The sequence below is a fragment of the Alosa sapidissima genome, chromosome 23 (assembly GCF_018492685.1).
Source record: "Alosa sapidissima isolate fAloSap1 chromosome 23, fAloSap1.pri, whole genome shotgun sequence".
NCBI classification, from domain to species: domain Eukaryota; kingdom Metazoa; phylum Chordata; class Actinopteri; order Clupeiformes; family Clupeidae; genus Alosa; species Alosa sapidissima.
The window spans coordinates 19,964,433-19,981,606 of record NC_055979.1 but is presented as its reverse complement, the minus strand read 5'-3'; the positions used below and the strand labels follow the sequence as shown (position 1 = coordinate 19,981,606).

General features: G+C 45.6%; 2 protein-coding genes across 2 annotated transcripts in view; both read right to left on the bottom strand.

Moving 5' to 3' along the window:
- Positions 1 to 199: 199 nt before the first annotated feature.
- smc5 (structural maintenance of chromosomes 5) lies at positions 200 to 14,092 on the bottom strand. The gene is made up of 24 exons (XM_042081332.1): positions 13,881 to 14,092; positions 12,437 to 12,578; positions 11,762 to 11,814; positions 11,435 to 11,597; positions 8,779 to 8,913; positions 8,469 to 8,609; positions 8,027 to 8,188; positions 7,658 to 7,729; positions 7,066 to 7,321; positions 6,600 to 6,754; positions 6,251 to 6,364; positions 6,047 to 6,141; positions 5,565 to 5,697; positions 5,094 to 5,267; positions 4,545 to 4,714; positions 4,042 to 4,165; positions 3,711 to 3,833; positions 3,101 to 3,229; positions 2,644 to 2,739; positions 2,324 to 2,428; positions 1,932 to 2,051; positions 1,384 to 1,563; positions 1,058 to 1,153; positions 200 to 600 (listed from the first exon to the last, which is right to left on the bottom strand). The coding sequence occupies exons 1-24, from the start codon at positions 14,030 to 14,032 to the stop codon at positions 457 to 459; spliced, it is 3,234 nt and encodes a 1,077-aa protein (XP_041937266.1). The 5' UTR covers positions 14,033 to 14,092; the 3' UTR covers positions 200 to 456.
- A 693-nt stretch (positions 14,093 to 14,785) lies between these two features.
- LOC121698867 (MAM domain-containing protein 2-like) overlaps positions 14,786 to 17,174 on the bottom strand; it is a 9,719-nt gene continuing 7,330 nt past the window's right edge. The window contains exons 12-14 of the mRNA XM_042081333.1: positions 16,570 to 16,829; positions 15,798 to 15,882; positions 14,786 to 14,930 (exon numbers count right to left, since the gene is read on the bottom strand). Of these exons, the coding sequence (XP_041937267.1) occupies positions 14,863 to 14,930; positions 15,798 to 15,882; positions 16,570 to 16,829 (413 nt within the window). The 3' untranslated portion in view covers positions 14,786 to 14,862. The remainder of the gene's footprint in view (positions 14,931 to 15,797; positions 15,883 to 16,569; positions 16,830 to 17,174) is intronic.

Below are 17,174 nucleotides of genomic sequence, written 5' to 3'. Positions count from 1 at the left end.
CATAGTGTTCTCATGCTGTAGGATTTCAAATAACCAGCATTTACTCAGAGACTTAATGTTTTAATGAATGAGACATCTTGTTTTAAGTTGATTGGCTCCTTTTAAGCAATTCTGACAAGCAAAAAAAACCCTGACACAGTTTCAAAGCTGTGATCACACACACAGAGATATAAAGCACAAAGACACCAACAACACTGCATCATTTCAAAACTAACATTTTATTTTGATTTCTAGACACAAATGATTCGGAACAGCTAGACAAACTGACTGTCTCAGTCTTAACAGCTTCAAGTGAAAGCCCATCCTCTCACACACACACACAAACAAAACACAGAAATAGGAACAGGGACTGTAGCAGGTGCATTAAGGCACTTTCTGATGAGCAGAGTAAACACTTTGGAACAGAACAGGACTTGAGTCAGAACCGACCCAGGTCCAGCTGCAGCGGGCCGACCCTCAGTTTCCATGGTGACTGGGCCTCTGGCGGGCACGTCGGCGGAGGAAGGCCTGGCTGCTCCAGTCACTGGGCGGCAGCATGTGTGTTCCGTTATGCACACACAGGACCATCATCTCATCTGCGTACTGCAGGTTCTGGAGGAGCTACACACACACACACACACACACACTCACTTAATTTAAATGCCTCATGCACACACTGCATGTTTGCCATCGCTGAGATTATTAGATCACAGATGTCTGTTTGTGTGTGTGTGTTACTGAGATCATCAGACCAGACTAGCATAGAGCACAGAGCTCACAGAGGGGTAAGTGTGTGTGTGTTCATCAATGAGGTGTCTGAGTGTGTTTACACGTGCCTGTGTGTATTCATCTGTGAGTGAATGTGCACACATGTGAGTGTGTGTGTGTGTGCCTGAGTATTTGAATGTGTGTGTATGTGTGCATGTATACATGTCGGTGTATGTTTGTGTGTTTGTGTGTGTGTGTGTGTGTGTGTGTATGTGTATATGTATATATGGTTGTGTGTTTGTGTATGGGTGTCTAAATGTGTCTTCACTAAGTGTGTTTTCATTAAGTGTGTGTGCACGTGTGTCTGTACCTTTGGTGTAATGAAGAAGTACTGTGAGGTGGTCCCCTTGCATGCCGTCCTGACCACAATGTCAAACACTCTCCTCTCGTTCACCGGGTCCATGCCCTGCCGCACCCACAAAACACACATGAACATTCCAGTAGAGACGTGGGTGTGTGTGTGTGTGCATGAGGATGAGAGGGTGAGGGTGTGAGGGTGTGAGTGAGGATGAGTGTGAGAGCATGAGTGGGTGTGTGTGTGTGTGTGTGTGTGCATGAGGATGAGAGGGTGAGGGTGTGAGTGAGGATGAGAGTGTGAGCGAGGATGAGAGTGTGAGCATGAGTGTGTGTGTGTACCTGGTTGATCTCGTCCACCACCCTGAAGGGACACAGGTTGAGTTCCTGCAGGGCCATCAGGTAGAGCATGGTGGACACACTCCTCTCACCCCCGCTCTGGTGATGGGGCGTCAGCTCATGCAGCTGGGTGCTGTTCCGGAATTTCACCCGGATACGGATCCCATACTTATCATACTCCTCCTGCCAACACACACACACAGATCCTGGTAAGTCGCTTCCCATGGTAGAGTCAACGCGCACACACACACACCTTTTAAGAGAGGATGAGGACGATAGAATCAGGATGAGAGAGTGAGTGAGACGGTAAAGGTGTGAGAGAGAGTGAGGATGAGAGGGTGAAGGTGTGAAAGAGTGAGGATGAGAGGGTGAAGGTAAGAGAGTGAGGATGAGGGAGAGTGAGGATGAGAGGGTGAAGGTGTGAAAGAGTGAGGATGAGAGGGTGAAGGTGAAAGAGAGAGTGAGGATGAGAGGGTAAGGTAAGAGAGTGAGGATGAGGGTGAAGGTGAAAGAGAGAGAGTGAGGATGAGAGGGTGAAAGTGAATGCTGACCTCATTCTCAGAGTGCAGGTCCACTTCTCCAGCACACTGCATGGACCTGAAGAACTCACTGAACTTCTCATTAATGCGCTCCACCAGCTGCCTGAGGGGGTTCAACCACCTCTCCTTCACCTGGGGGAAAGAGAGAGAGAGAGAGAATCCATTAAGTGTTGGTCATCACTGCAGCATTTAGTGGTGAGCATTGAGTCTTTACTGCAGTGTTCTACAGGTCAGTGCTCCTTCAGGCTTTACACCTGACTACACTGATACTACAACGCAGCCAAACTCTTCAATACACATACACACACCTCAGAGATGTTCTGCCTGTAGGTGTCCAGCCAAACTCTTCAAAACACACACACACACACACACACACACACACACACACACACACACACACACACCTCAGAGATGTTCTGCCTGTAGGTGTCCAGAGCGTTCTTCTTCTCCTCCAGTTCCTTCTCCAGATTTTTTATCTCCTGCTCCCTCCGATTGTATTCCTCCACAACCTGCGCGCGTGCACACACACACAGACACACACACACCCATAAACACATGCACACAGCCCAAAAACATACACATATTAAAGCATCACATCACACATGCAACCACTAAAGAACATCACACACACATGCAACCACATCATCAGTAGCACACATACACACATCAACATGCGCGCGCAGACACACAAACACAACCATCATCAGTACACACACAGGCCTACCGTTTCACTGATGCCGGTGAAGAGCTCAGCACGGGTTCTTTCCTCATTCAACATCGCCTCAATGTCCTCCAGGGTGTTCGGCAGCATACTGAACACCTGAGGCACGAAGACACACACACACACACCTAATGAAAACTGTACAGCACCATTAACCTGAATGAATCAAGAGTAGTCTTGAAAGAAAGTCTAGGGGTGCGTTTTTAAAGAAGCTGTGTGTGTATGTGTGTGTGAGAATGCATGTTTGCATGTATGGTAAAGGAGCCTCTGCTTTTACTGTAAGATTTTAACCAAGATAATCATTCTAGCACAAAAATGAAACGGCTACTGATAGAGGCCTCATGTGAAAATTGTGTGTGTGCGCATGTGTGGGCATGTGACTGTATGTGTGTGTGTGTGTGTGTGTGCGGGCATGTGTCTGTGTGTGTGTGTGCGCATGAGTGTGTTTGTAAGATCTTACGTCGTGTAGTTCTGGGGGTACAGCCACCTCTCCCGGCCTCATGTTGCATTTCTCACTGGCGCGCTGCATCAGGCTCTTACATGTGCTCAACAGAGACGCCTTCCGTCGGTCCAGATCAGCACATCTTTGCTAAACACACACAGATCACACATTACACACATACACCCCAACAATGACACACACACACAGATCAGAATTCACACACATACACACAGATCAGAATTCACACACATACACACAGATCAGAATTCACACACATACACTCTTAACAATGACACACACACACACACAATCAGAATTCACACACAAACACTCCAACAATGACACACAATTACCCAAGATCAAAGATCACTCAGATCCTGTGTGTGTGAGAACGAGTGTGACCGTGAGCTACCTCCAACGCTCAGAGCTCAGAGTGAGAGTGAGAGTGAGTGAGCGAGCTACCTCCAACGCTCGGAGCTCAGATCCTGTGTGTGTGTGTGTGAGTGAGCGAGCTACCTCCAACGCTCGGAGCTCAGATCCTGTGTGTGTGTGTGTGAGTGAGCGAGCTACCTCCAACGCTCGGAGCTCAGATCCTGTGTGTGTGTGTGTGTGTGAGTGAGCGAGCTACCTCCAACGCTCGGAGCTCTGTTGATCCCTCTCTGCAGTCCGTCTCCAGTTGGTTTTTCTCTGCAGTCAGAGCCACCGTCTCCAGAGACAAACACACCTTCTCTCTGCTCAGGGTCGCACGCCGCTACAACACATACGCACGCACACACACACTTCTGGTTATGAAAGAGAACACAGCAACACAAGAAAACACACATTATCCCTTTTCACACACAACTAACACCCTCAACTTTGGATCAGTCAGTTTTTGTACACACACCACTTCATGTGCTAAACTTGGCAGCGATTGCACACACACACACGGACGCACACACGGACACCACTTGGCTCACCTTCATGTGTTGAACAAACTCGGCGGCGATGGCGACCTTCTGGGTGTGGACGGCACAGACCTTCTGCTGGCTGTCCTGCTCCACCCTCTGCAGGTCCACTGCACTCTGTTCCATCTGCTTTAGGCTGGGGGCCAGAGAGTTAGAGTGTGTGTGTGTGTGTGTGTGTTTATTATGTGTGTGTGCATGTGTGTACTTTGCTTCATCTGCCTCAGGCTGGGGGCGGTCGGGAAATGGTCTGTGTGTGTCCTGCTTGGCGCTGATGTTCTGTTTGAGCTGCCTCATCTCCTGTTTGTGTGTGTGTGTCTGTCCTGCTTGGCGCTGATCTTCTGTTTGAGCTGCCTCATCTTCACCTGTCCTGTGTGTGTGTGTGTGTGGGTGGGTGTGTGTGTACCTGTCCTGCTTGGCACTGATCTTCTGTTCGAGCTGCCTCATCTTCAACTGTCCTGTGTGTGTGTGTGTGTGTGTGTGTGTGTGTGTGTGTGTGTGTGTGTGTGTGTGTGTACCTGTCCTGCTTGGTGCTGATCTTCTGTTCAAGCTGCCTCCTCTTGCCCTTAAGGTCAGATAGCTCTTTCTTCTGAGCTCTGAGCTCGTTGTCCCGCTGATCCAGCCGCACCTGCCGCTCCTGCAGAGCGGCCATCTGAGCGTCGATGTCCTTCACGCGCGCCTCCACAACCTGCAGAGGTCAAAGGTCAGATCACTACTGCAGATTCAGAGAGTCTGTCACCTGACAAGGGAAGTGACTGACTGGGAGCTCCTCCAGCTGGCGTCCTGTCAGAGTGTGTGTGTGTGTGTCAGTTGACCCTACCATGGGAAGTGACTGACCAGGAGCTGTTACTCCAGCTGGTGTCCTGGGAGTTGTGTATGTGTGTGTACATGTTTATGTCTGTGTATATATGCAGGTGTGTCTGTGTATATATGCAGGTGTAGGTGTGTGTGTGTACATGTTTATGTCTGTGTATATATACAGGTGTGTGTGTGTGTGTGTGTGTGTGTGTACATGTTTATGTCTGTGTATATATGCAGGTGTGCAGGTGTGTGTGTGTGTGTCTGACCCTGAGCTGCTCCTCCAGCTGGCGTTTCTCCTCGGCGTCGATGGTGACTGTAAGGAACTGCGGCGGTCGGAGGGCGGAGTTGCTGGAGATGGTCTTACTGGAGTACGACGACTTCTTCACCGTGTACTTCTCATCTGCAGTGTAGATCATCCTCAGCTGGGACTCCCTGATCACCTGATGGGTACACACATGCGCACACACACACACACACACACATTAGTCACTCCTCCCCTCTCTAACTCTCTCTCTCTCACACACACACACACATACATACCTGATGGGTACAGACATGCACATGCACATACACACACACACGCACGCACACACATTAGTCACTCCTGCCCTCTCTAACTCTCTCTCTCACACACACACACAGTAACTTCTCCCCTCTCTCTTTCTTTCTTAAACACATCAGTAAATCCTCCCCCCTCTTGCTGTCACAAACACACACACAGCACCATTAGGTACTACCGTTTCAATCATGTTCTTGGTCTGCTCTGTTCCGACAGGAACTTCGTTGACGCGATACTGGTAGCACAGGTAGCTCATGATCTCATCTGGTGCATCAAACAGCTCCCGCAGGTAGGAGAAGAAGCCAAAGCGCCTGCAAACACACACAGGCTTAATAATACTACTACTAATAATAAAAAAAATTAAAAAATAAAAAAAATTAAAAAAATAAAAAATAATAATAATATATATATATATATATATCCCGTGTTGTGTTGAACTGTGCGGTTCAGTCCTGCACATGCCTGAACTCGAACCCTCAAACAGCAGCACCTCGGATTGGGAGTCGAACATGCTGACAATCGAGCTAAAAGCCCAGGCTACTAGCTTTCATGCCAGCACTGCTCTTGAAGAGTCGGGGAGTGAGGTTTAGAACCATGCACATATGCAGACACACACACACACACACACACACACACACACACACACACACACAAACTTACTTGAGGGAGTCCAGAGGTCTGCTGGCAGGTTTGGATGCATGAGAGTCCGGAGGTGCGATGACTGCATTTACACGCAGGTTCTGAGAATCACGCACCTGAGAACACGCACACATAGTAAGGTTCAAAGCAGTAGACTGTGTGTATGGATTTGTGTATTTGTGTGTGTGTGTGTGTGTGTGTGTGGGAATGAACGCTTATTCTAACCTCCACCATGAATCTCTCCATGTCCTCCTGCTTCTGGAAGACGAAGGCTCGCAGGTCATTCACCGGAATGTGGCTCTCAATGTACTTAGAATGACGAGCATCACGGACACGGATCTGCACACACACACACTCCTTCAGAGGTCCACCAACAGGGCAACAAATGCTTACCAACTGAAGATTACACATAGACCTCCAGCATCATGGATTTACACTCACTCACACACACACACACACTCTCTCTCTCAGCTCACCTCAAGCATCATGGATTTACACTCACTCACTCTCAGCTCACCTCCAGCATCATGGACTTAAACTCACTCAAACACACACACACACACACACAGCTCACCTCCAGCATCATAGGCTCGTATGCATTCCCTTTGAAGAGCTGTTTGTTCTGCCTCAGCCACAGCAAAGCCTTATGGGTATCTGTAAAGCGGCTGCGAAGTTTCTCCTCCTTACGATTCAGCATGTCCTCTAGACTGCGCATACGGTTCTGCAGTACTGCACACAGCGGACCATACCCACATTACACTGCAGCTCAGGCTCCTGACTTGCAGTCTCAAACTCACACTCACACACACACCACCGACACACATATTCTATTCTATCCCTAGCAGCTTTAAGTGTGTAACTGTTGGCAGTGTGTTATTATAACATGCTTCATGCTGATACTTCTGTTTGTTTGTGTGTGTGTGTGTGTGTGTGTGTGTGTATGTATAAGTGTGTGTGTGTTTTTCATGTATGTGTTTTTAGTATGTGTGTGTGTGCTTTGCGTGTGTGTAAGTGTGTTTGCGTGTGTGTAAGTGTCTCACGTCTGAGTTCAGCCATGTCTCGGTCCCTCTGCCTGCGCAGATCTGCACGCTCCGACTCGACTTTGCCCCGCTCCTCCTGATTGGACCTCAGCTGGCCATGCAGCTCGTCCAGGCGTGGCCCCAGGTCGTCATGGTCACCGCAGCGCTCCAGCTGGGCCTGCAGGTCGGCGATGAGGTGGCGCGTGTTCGCCATGCGCTTCTGACGATCAGCCTCCTCCGCCTGCTTCAGGCTCAGGGACTGCTTAATGTCCTCGATCTGCACACACACACACACACATACGTGAATACAAAGGCATGCAAAAACACATACACAAAGGTGCACATTCGAGCGACACACACACACACACAATGTCCTTGATCTGCACAAACACACATGTACAGGAGTGAATACAAGCATGCACACACACACACAAGTGTGACTACAAAGGCATGTAAGCACACAAAGGTGCACATACACACAATCTCAAACACATGCACAATGACACACAGAGCTGCTGCAGACTAAAAATAAAGATTTCCAGTTTGTAAAGACACAGTTAATCAGTTCAGTTAGTCTCTCTCTCAAATACACACACACACACACAAATCTGACCTGTTTGTTCTTATTATCCAGCTGGTCCTGCTTCTGTTTGCATTTCTGAGTTGCCTCTCGGATGTTTGCAGTCTGCAGGACACACACACAACCATGAGCTCCTCATGAGAGGACACGGACACACTCACGCATGCATGCACGCACAATCATGAGCTTCTCTTGAGAGCATGCACACAAACACTCACAAACACACACAACCATCAGCTCCTCATGAGAACACACACACACACACCTCCACGTGACAGCACAAATACAAGCGTTACAGCTCTTTTCCACTGAAACCAACTCAGTCATGCGTCATGTTTTTTTTCCTCCCAACTTGTCACATACGAAGCTGCTGGAAAACAGTGTGTATGTGTGTGTGTGTACCATCTCTTTGATCTGGTCGTGGGTAGGCTGCAGGCGGTTGTCGATGCTCTGGATCTTTCTGAGCATAGGTGCTCGCTGCTCCTTCAGCTCCTTTAGGCTCTTGCGCACCTCCTCCCGCTCTTTCTTCACCTGCTCCAGCTCCTTACGAGCCTCCTCGTACTCCTACACACACACACAGACACACACACACACACGTTACACTGCTGCTATAGCTCATTGAGCGCCTCCTCGTACTTCTACACGCACACGCACAAACACACACTCACGTTACACTGCTTCTATTGCCACACACACACACACACGTTACACTGCTACTATAGGTCCTTACGAGTGTCCTCATACTCCTACGCACACACACACACAGACACAGACACAGACACAGACACAGACACACACACGCACACACACACACACACACACACACACACACACACGTACGTACCACCCAGGGCTTCTTCTTTTCCAGCAGCTGGATGAGCTCCAGGTGTCTCTTCTTCTTCTGGTAGCGCTCCACGTCATGCTTGTTCCGCTCATTCCTCTGCATGGCCTTCTTCAGGAAGCTCGCCTTCTCCTTACAAACATTCTACACATACACACACACACAAACACACACACACACACACAATAGGCACAGATATTAGCAAGATACCAGATACGAGCGAATAGACTGAGATTTAGATCTTTAAAGTATTTGATTGCAGGATGTGTAAACGTTTGTGTGTGTGTGTCTGTGTGTGTGTGTGTGTGTGTACCTCCAGATCCCTCTCCTTGTTGCGGAAGCTCTTCAGCTCACAGTGGAAGTTGTACATCTCTGGAGGACCCACTGACTTCTCTGTCGCCTCCAGCAGCTCCGGCTTACTCATTTTAGCAAACTCACCCACCTTTTCCTGCTCACACACACACACACAAACCAGTATTATCACCTACACCACCTTGATACATTGCATATGTGCTTTGTTCTTAAAACTTTATCATGACAAATTGCAAACAAAACAATGAAGAGGAGTGAGTGAGTGTCAGGGGCCACAAAGGCCATAAATCTCAGCTACAGTCCCTCACACTACCAAAACACTCAGACATATCCTGTAGTGTGTCTGAGGGTGTCTGATAGTAGTGCTGGGCGGTATGACCAAAAATGTATATCACAGTATTTTTCAAAATTCTTACGGTTTCACGGTATATGACGGTATTTTTTTACCATGCATAATCAGATGTTCACAGCATTTTCTACATCTTGTATAAAACCAATACAAAAAGTAGTGCAACTTGCAATAATTATACTTTTTTGAAAATGATACAATTGAAAATAAAACCTCTCTGTTAATATGCTTACTCTGTCAAATAGGCCTATCAGAAATGTATTGTTATTGTGTGGTTTACATGACGTTAGTGGTAGGCTAACGTTAACTTCATGTGGATGTGGATATCTTGTTAGCCTGCCATGAGCTTCGGTTCATTCGCTAGGCAAAACATTAACAAAAAAGTTCGTTTTGGTGCACTGATGACAGTCAGGATCATTTCTAACTAGCCAGCTAGTATTGCTGAGTGCATGTCTATAACACGCTTTACTTGCTACCTGGATAATTTCAGCGAATATTCTTAAGGTGAGATGAATGATAAGATCATTAAACTTCACTGTGTTCGGTGGGTTGCTAACTAACGACATCACCTACTAGCCAGCTACAGCTGTTGAACAATCTCAATAGATTTTTCATGACGGTAAATCCTTTTCAATGCAGTATCCCTTCACGTTTTTCCTTAACTAAAGAAACAATTTAAGGTATTATTTCTGTGCAACACCCTTAAATAAACCCCTTACCTAAGGAGAAATTAAGCCTTAAGGGTCATACTTCAGGGGAAAAACTTAAGGTGTTTTGTGTTTACCCTCACTATGCCTTGGAGTGGCACAATGCGTGCGTGTGAAAAAAGTCCCGTCTGAAACACTGTCGCGCGGCGCAGCGTTCCAGACGTTGTGTAATCAAATACACCGGTATGGCGGTATATTAAAAATTCATATCATAACAAAAATATACACCGGTATACGGTGTGAACCGGTATACCGCCCAGCACTATCTGATAGTATGTGAGGGAGAGTTTGACAGTGTGTTTGATATTGTGTCTAGAGATGTTTGATAGTGTGTGTGAGAGTTTTGATAGTATGAGAGACTGTAGCTAATATTTCTAACTTATATGGCTCCTCATATGTGTGTGTATGTATGAACGTATGTATGTATGTATGTATGTATGTATGTATGTATGTATGTATGTATGTATGTGGGTAATTCTATGAAACGAGTGCCATTTGTGTCCAGAACATTTGCTGAGATGCAGAAGACACAAACTAGAAACTAGTGTGTTTCTAAACCTCAAGCTAATAATTCAAGGGTTCTTGTTAACATGATCAAGACATTTGCTATTTTTAACCATTGTTCACATGTGCATGGCCATATGTCTTTCAGAATTAAATAAACTTTCCTGATGACATTAGACATAATTTTATTTTGAATAAATATGTTTTTGGGTAAATATTTAATGATTTTCTGGCCTACCCTGATTTTATTGTTACTTGAAATGAAATACAAAAACATTTTTTTTATAATGTCTGCCTATAGAGCACCCAAGAAACTAAGCAAAAAAAATCTGCCATTCTTTTATATTGTTTATTTTTTGTTTTTGCATTACTATGAGGGGGTCTGTCAAGCTTAATCACACCATCATTGCTAAGCAAATGAGATTTCTAATTGAATATGTTAAGTCAATAACTTATATTCAGTTAGAGCCATGTACCAAATGTACCACTCCATCACATTTATATATATATATAGTATATATACGCTTTTGATCCTGTGAAGGGAAATTTGGTCTCTGCATTTATCCCAATCTGTGAATTAGTGAAACACTCAGCACACAGTGAACACACAGTGAGGTGAAGCACACACTAATCCCAGTGCAGTGAGCTGCCTGCAACAACAGCGGTGCTCAGGGAGCAGTGAGGGGTTAGGTGCCTTGCTCAAGGGCACTTCAGCCGTGCCTCACAGTGAGGTGAAGCACACACTAATCCCAGTGCAGTGAGCTGCCTGCAACAACAGCGGTGCTCAGGGAGCAGTGAGGGGTTAGGTGCCTTGCTCAAGGGCACTTCAGCCGTGCCTACTGGTCGGGGTTCGAACCGGCAACCCTCCGGTTACAAGTCTGAAGCGCTAACCAGTAGGCCACGGCTGCCCCCTATTATATTTCAATCCATTATATTTCAATGTGAAAAAAAATATAATGCCTGGGATAGGCAAATATGTTTTTTTGGAGTGGTCATGTCTTTAATGCTGTGGATAAATTGAAAAGAAGTGTACTTTTGATGAAAATGTTGACAATTTTATAGCGGAAAAGGCAAAGGTGTGTGTGTGTGTCTCTCACCTGAGGCAGGAACTGGCACAGGTTGCCCACCTGAATCCGTAGAGCCCTCACCTCCTCCTCCACCTGCTTCTGGTTGGAAGGGCGACCGTTTAGCTGCCACACTGACTGGTTACTGTCCACATTTATGTCTCTCTGGATGACCAGGTTACCAGCAGTCCTATACCTACACACACACACACACATTGTTCCTGTCCACATGTAGCTCTCGAGATGACCAAGTTACCAGCAGTCTCTACACACACACACACACACACACACACACACACACACACACACACACGAGTGGAAATTAATCTACACAGTTCTGATGTCTGACATCAAACTTACAGCTCTATCTCTACCATGCCCCTCGAGCAACCTCTCTTCACATACAGGCCAACCTGCAGGGAGAAAACACAAATGCAGAGGTTAATGTTAGAGAGGCCCCTGAACTCCAAGTTAGTTTAGAGGGGCCCTGAACCCCATGTTAATTTAGAGGGGCCCTGAACCCCATGGTCATTTAGAGGGGCCCTGAACCCCATGGTCATTTAGAGGGGCCCTGAACCCCATTGTAATTTAGAGGGGCCCTGAACCCCAGGTTAGTTTAGAGGGGGCCCTGTGTCCCGGGTTAACGTTAGTTTAGAGGGGACTCTAAAGCCCAGGTTAACATTATCGCTCCCTGAACCCCAGGTTAATGTTCAATTCAAGTCAGATTTATTCATAAAGCACTTTCAAAACAACATCAGTTGACCAAAGTGCTATACAATCAAAAAAGTCTGAACCTATGCTGTGTCTCGTATGTCTCATCCGTGAGTACACTTTCATGCAGCGCCTTGTGTGCTTCCTGGTGGAGTGCATAAATTTTAACAGAATAGTGTCGTCTCATATTGAACACCAACTCGGTGTACTTAACGGAAGTGACGATCACAACATTTAAATATAACTTCATTGGTGTCCTCTATTCTACAGCGACATGGTCGTACTGTGTCAAAACATATTTGACGTTGTATTTGTTTGACGTACCTTGTCTCCTCGACCCAGGATAGCGGTTTTTCCAGCCAGACCAAGGCAGATGGCGCAAACGATGCTGGATTTGCCCGTTCCGTTAGCACCAACAATCATGTTGAGGTTGGGCCCTGGGTAAACCTCTGCCAGGTCATACGTGCTACAGGGGAGCCAATCAGATTGTCACAAACTGGCCCTAGTCCTCGTCCCATAGTTTGAGAAACACTGAGCTAGATAACTAGGTATCCTTTCATGAAAATGGAACTCTGCCATTTAAAAAGCTTAAGGGGTCATTCCACGTCAATTCAACCAGGGCCCACGCACTTAGGTCTCAAAAAATCCTGAAAAAAATACCAGGTCTACCTATGTTACCCAGGAGGCACACTGTAAAATAAATTTCATGTAAGACCAATACTTTCTAAGATACAGCGAGTTTTACGAGGGGATTTTGTTCGGCCTCTTTTTTTTTGTCAAAGTTCACAAACCCATGGCGCAAGAACTAAACCATGTAGGAGGCTCAAATTTTGCATGCTGGTACATAAATAGGAATAGTATATAGCAAAATCGTTTGGTCTGATCCCTACGTGCGTGGGCCCTGGTTGAATTGACATGGAATGACCTTAAGGTACTTAAAAGTTTCCATTGCTGTGCAGGCAACCACAGAAACCAGGAGGAGCAAAGGCACTGGTGTATATCCAGAGAGACTGGGATGTACCACAGACAGCAAAGTCAATGTAATGTTTTGTAATACTATAGAGCAGTTATTTTTAATACAGAATGTGCATGAATATTGGTCCGTTCATGCCATCTATGTGGGACTATCACGTCACGTCAGGTGTATCACGTCACGTCAGTGCAGTGCCTAGCAGTGCCTAATATTTGGCAAGCTGCATAACCATGGCGAACATTACCTGTCACCATCCCAGAAGACTCCAGTAACTGACAAAAGTCCGATATTTTTGCGGTAGAGAGGAACTAGCTAAGCACATTATCATAATAACGTTCACGGGGACAGAACGACGGTACTTCCTGGTTAATGTCACATAACTTACGTGATCTATTGACATTCCAACATACCTGGAAAAGTCCTTCACAAATTACCAGTAACGTTGGGCCATTATAAATAGCAGCTAACGTTAATATGTAAAGCAGATTCGTGAACGTTGGGTTTACCATTTAGGCTAACGTTAACGTTATATTACTAACGTTAACACCATCAAGGGGAGGGCACATTTAGATAAAACGTCATGATAAAGGTTACTGCCAACTCCTGTTTTGTTGCCGTATAAATTGAAATAAACAATTAAATAACGTCAACACCACTCCAACTATTACTATTTCTTCGACTATCAACGAACACTGTCATTGCTATCATTGCAGCTATCGCTGCTAACATTAGCAAACAATAACACAGAAGCAGTTAGGCTACTTTCGATTCAGGTGACGGGTAGCTGCTACTTACAGAAAGTTTTGCATTTTTATTCGACGTATAGACCCTTCCACAAATCTCTCACGGACACCATCGCCATCGGAAAAGGGGTCCGCTTGGCTAGTGGAAGCTCTAGCTTGTGAATTAGAGTGACTTATTCGCTTCCTTTTGGCTTGAAGCGCCATACTGCAGCGGCGGATACGTCTTGCTTGCGCTCTGCTGCAGTCGTCGTTCCCTCACATTCAGTTCGCGCTCAACCAGAATGGATGTCAGCATTTGATTGGGCAAAGCTTGTCATGTGACTATGGGTATGTCCAGAGAATGTCTAATAAAGGTATGACTCGAGGGCAATGTTGAGCAGCAACCTTACACAGTTGATGGCGGCAACACATCCGAAAAGAGATCCATCTAGCGTCTGTGCTGGTTGACTGACAACAACACTATGTCAAAAGTCCATTTGGTAAAAATGTCATTCTTTTTCTCAACACAGCCTAGTACCAGAGAGTCCTTCTGCTCACAGAAGTCTATGTGTTATGCTGTTGCTCGACGTAGAGAAACACCTCCCCCTTTAATTTCAGGCCCAATTCCACAGCTCTCAGCCACAGCTGAGCTCTCATAGCTACATGACAAGTGTCACTTTTTAGTGCCATTGTCAGAAGGGTATGATCTCACAGCTGTTGTGTTTACTGTAGCTCATTTTACTATGGACATTGCTTTTGTTTACATCATCACAACTATTCTTTGACTATTGCCCTTCTATGCTTTTATCAGCTACTCCTGTTTGTTTTTGTTCATGTAAAGCACATTGAATGACCTCTGTGTATGAAATGCGCTATATATATAAAGTTGACTTGACAACATTTAAGCCACATTTAAAACTACACGTTTCAAAAACTGCATTTAAAATTTTAATAATACATTTTCATCTTCATGGGGAAAACATTTCATTTAATAACTAATTGATATATCTTGGAATTACAGAGATAAAATGGATATATTCTTTTTAAAAAGCTTGTTAATGAAAGATGTTTCCTGCATTTGCACCGCTTGGGAAACTAGATAGCTTGATGTAGTCTTCTGTATCTGTGAAAATGTAAAGTGTTCGAGTGTCAGTAAAACATCACTTACAGGTCATGTAAAACATGTTAGAGAAAGCACTGTCTACAGGACATCCCATAGTTTGCTTCTGTGTCTCGTATCCCCCTAATCGTGCCCTTTGCAACTGTGAGTGGCCCTACTAAACCGAGGTCACTCACTGTGAGGGAGCGGTGGAGTGTGAAGCACCGGTAGAGTGTGAAGCACCGGTAGAGTGCGCTGGTTTTAGAAAGGCCTGTTGTGAAGTTGTTAATGGTGCAATGAAGTTGATGATGATACAGTGAAATGGATGTTGCAGTGAAACTGATGATGCAGTGAAACTGATGATGTAATTAAGCTGATGATGCAGTGAAACGGATGATGTAATTAAGCTAAGGATGTAATGAGTTATAGTGAAGTTGATGATGCAATAAAGTTGATGATGATGCAGTGAAGCTGATGATGTAATGCGGCTGATGATGTAATGAAGCTGACGATGTACAGTGCAACTGGAAAGTTTTCAGACCCTTTCAAGTTTTCCACATTTTGTTTTGTTTCAGACTCATCTTAAAATGGATTCAATTATTATTTTTTCCTCATCAATCTACACATAACACTCCAACACTCCATACTTACTATATACTTATGTAAAAGGAATATTTCAGACTTTTATTTTTTATAAATTTACAAAACATTCCAAACACCTGTTTTTTTGTGGAGTGTTGGAGTATTGTGTGTAGATTGATGAGGGGAAAAATGAATTGAATCCATTTTAAGATGAGTCTGAAACATAACAAAATATGGAAAACTTGAAAGGGTCTGAAAACTTTCCGGTTGCACTGTAGATGCTGATGATGTAGTATGCCAGAGCAGTACCTGGGCACGGCCCACTCTCAAATGTGATGTCATCAATAGCAATATCGCTGCGCACAGAGGAGCCTCTGGACGCCTCAAAGACAATCTAACCAAGAGAGAAAGTGTGTGTTATAACAAATAATATTTCTCTCTCACACACACACACACACACACACACACACACACACACTCATACACTCATACAATCTGGCCAGGAGAGAACAGACGTGTGTTATAACAAATATCACACACACACACACACACACACTCACACACACTTATTATCATATGCAAACACACTAGCACAATCTGACCTTGAGAGAACTGACATTATTCATAGCAAATAAAAACACACACTGTTTGTGCATCATAACAAATAACATCTCAAACATCTCTCTCTCTCTCTCTCTCTCTCTCTCTCTCTCTCAGACATGTGTTATAACAAATAACATCACACGCACACACATACACACACACACACTCTCTCTCTCTCTCTCACACACACACACAAACACACACACACACACACACACACACACACACACACACACAAAAACACACACACACTCTCTCTCTCACACACACACAAAAACATGCACTCTCTCTCTCTCCAGGTACAGCAGCAGCGTGTGTGTGTGCTCACTACTCAGATGGTTCACACAGTTCAAATGTATGAAGTTTCATGAACAAAATAATAACGCCAAATAAACTTGAGCTTCTGAAGAATCAAATAAATGACTGTGGATATTGTTACGTAGTGCTGATATGTGGGTAGTGTAGTCTTGTGTTTCACCTGATGTTGTTCGTCACACTGGTAGTTGAGTGTGGCCCTCAGCCATGAGATACCCTGCTCGCCGGAGCGTTTCCATAGCAACACGTCCCTGCCGTTCAGCGGCCTCCGCAACAGCACACTGAGGTCACCGCAGCCTGAGCCAAACATGCTGTAGAAGAAGCGCAGACACTGCTGACCTCTTGACCCCCGCAGTGTCCCAGACAGCAGCCGCGCCCTCTGCTCCGTCAACATCACAGATGCCTCGATGTAAAGGTAGTGCCCTGTGGACACACAGGTGGGGGGGGGGGGGTGTAACTCCTGTGTGTGTTACTCCTGTGTGTGCTAAGAGAGGCAGGGACAGGTGGTGTTTGAGAGTGAGGAGAGGGTGGTGTTTGAGAGTGAGGGGAGGGTGGTGTTTGAGAGAGAGGAAGGGACAGGTGGTGTTTGAGAGTGAGGGGAGGGTGGTGTTTGAGAGAGAGGAAGGGACAGGTGGTGTTTGAGAGTGAGGGGAGGGTGGTGTTTGAGAGAGAGGAAGGGACAGGTGGTGTTTGAGAGTGAGGGGAGGGTGGTGTTTGAGAGAGAGGAAGGGACCGGTGGTGTTTGAGAGAGAGGAAGGGACAGGTGGT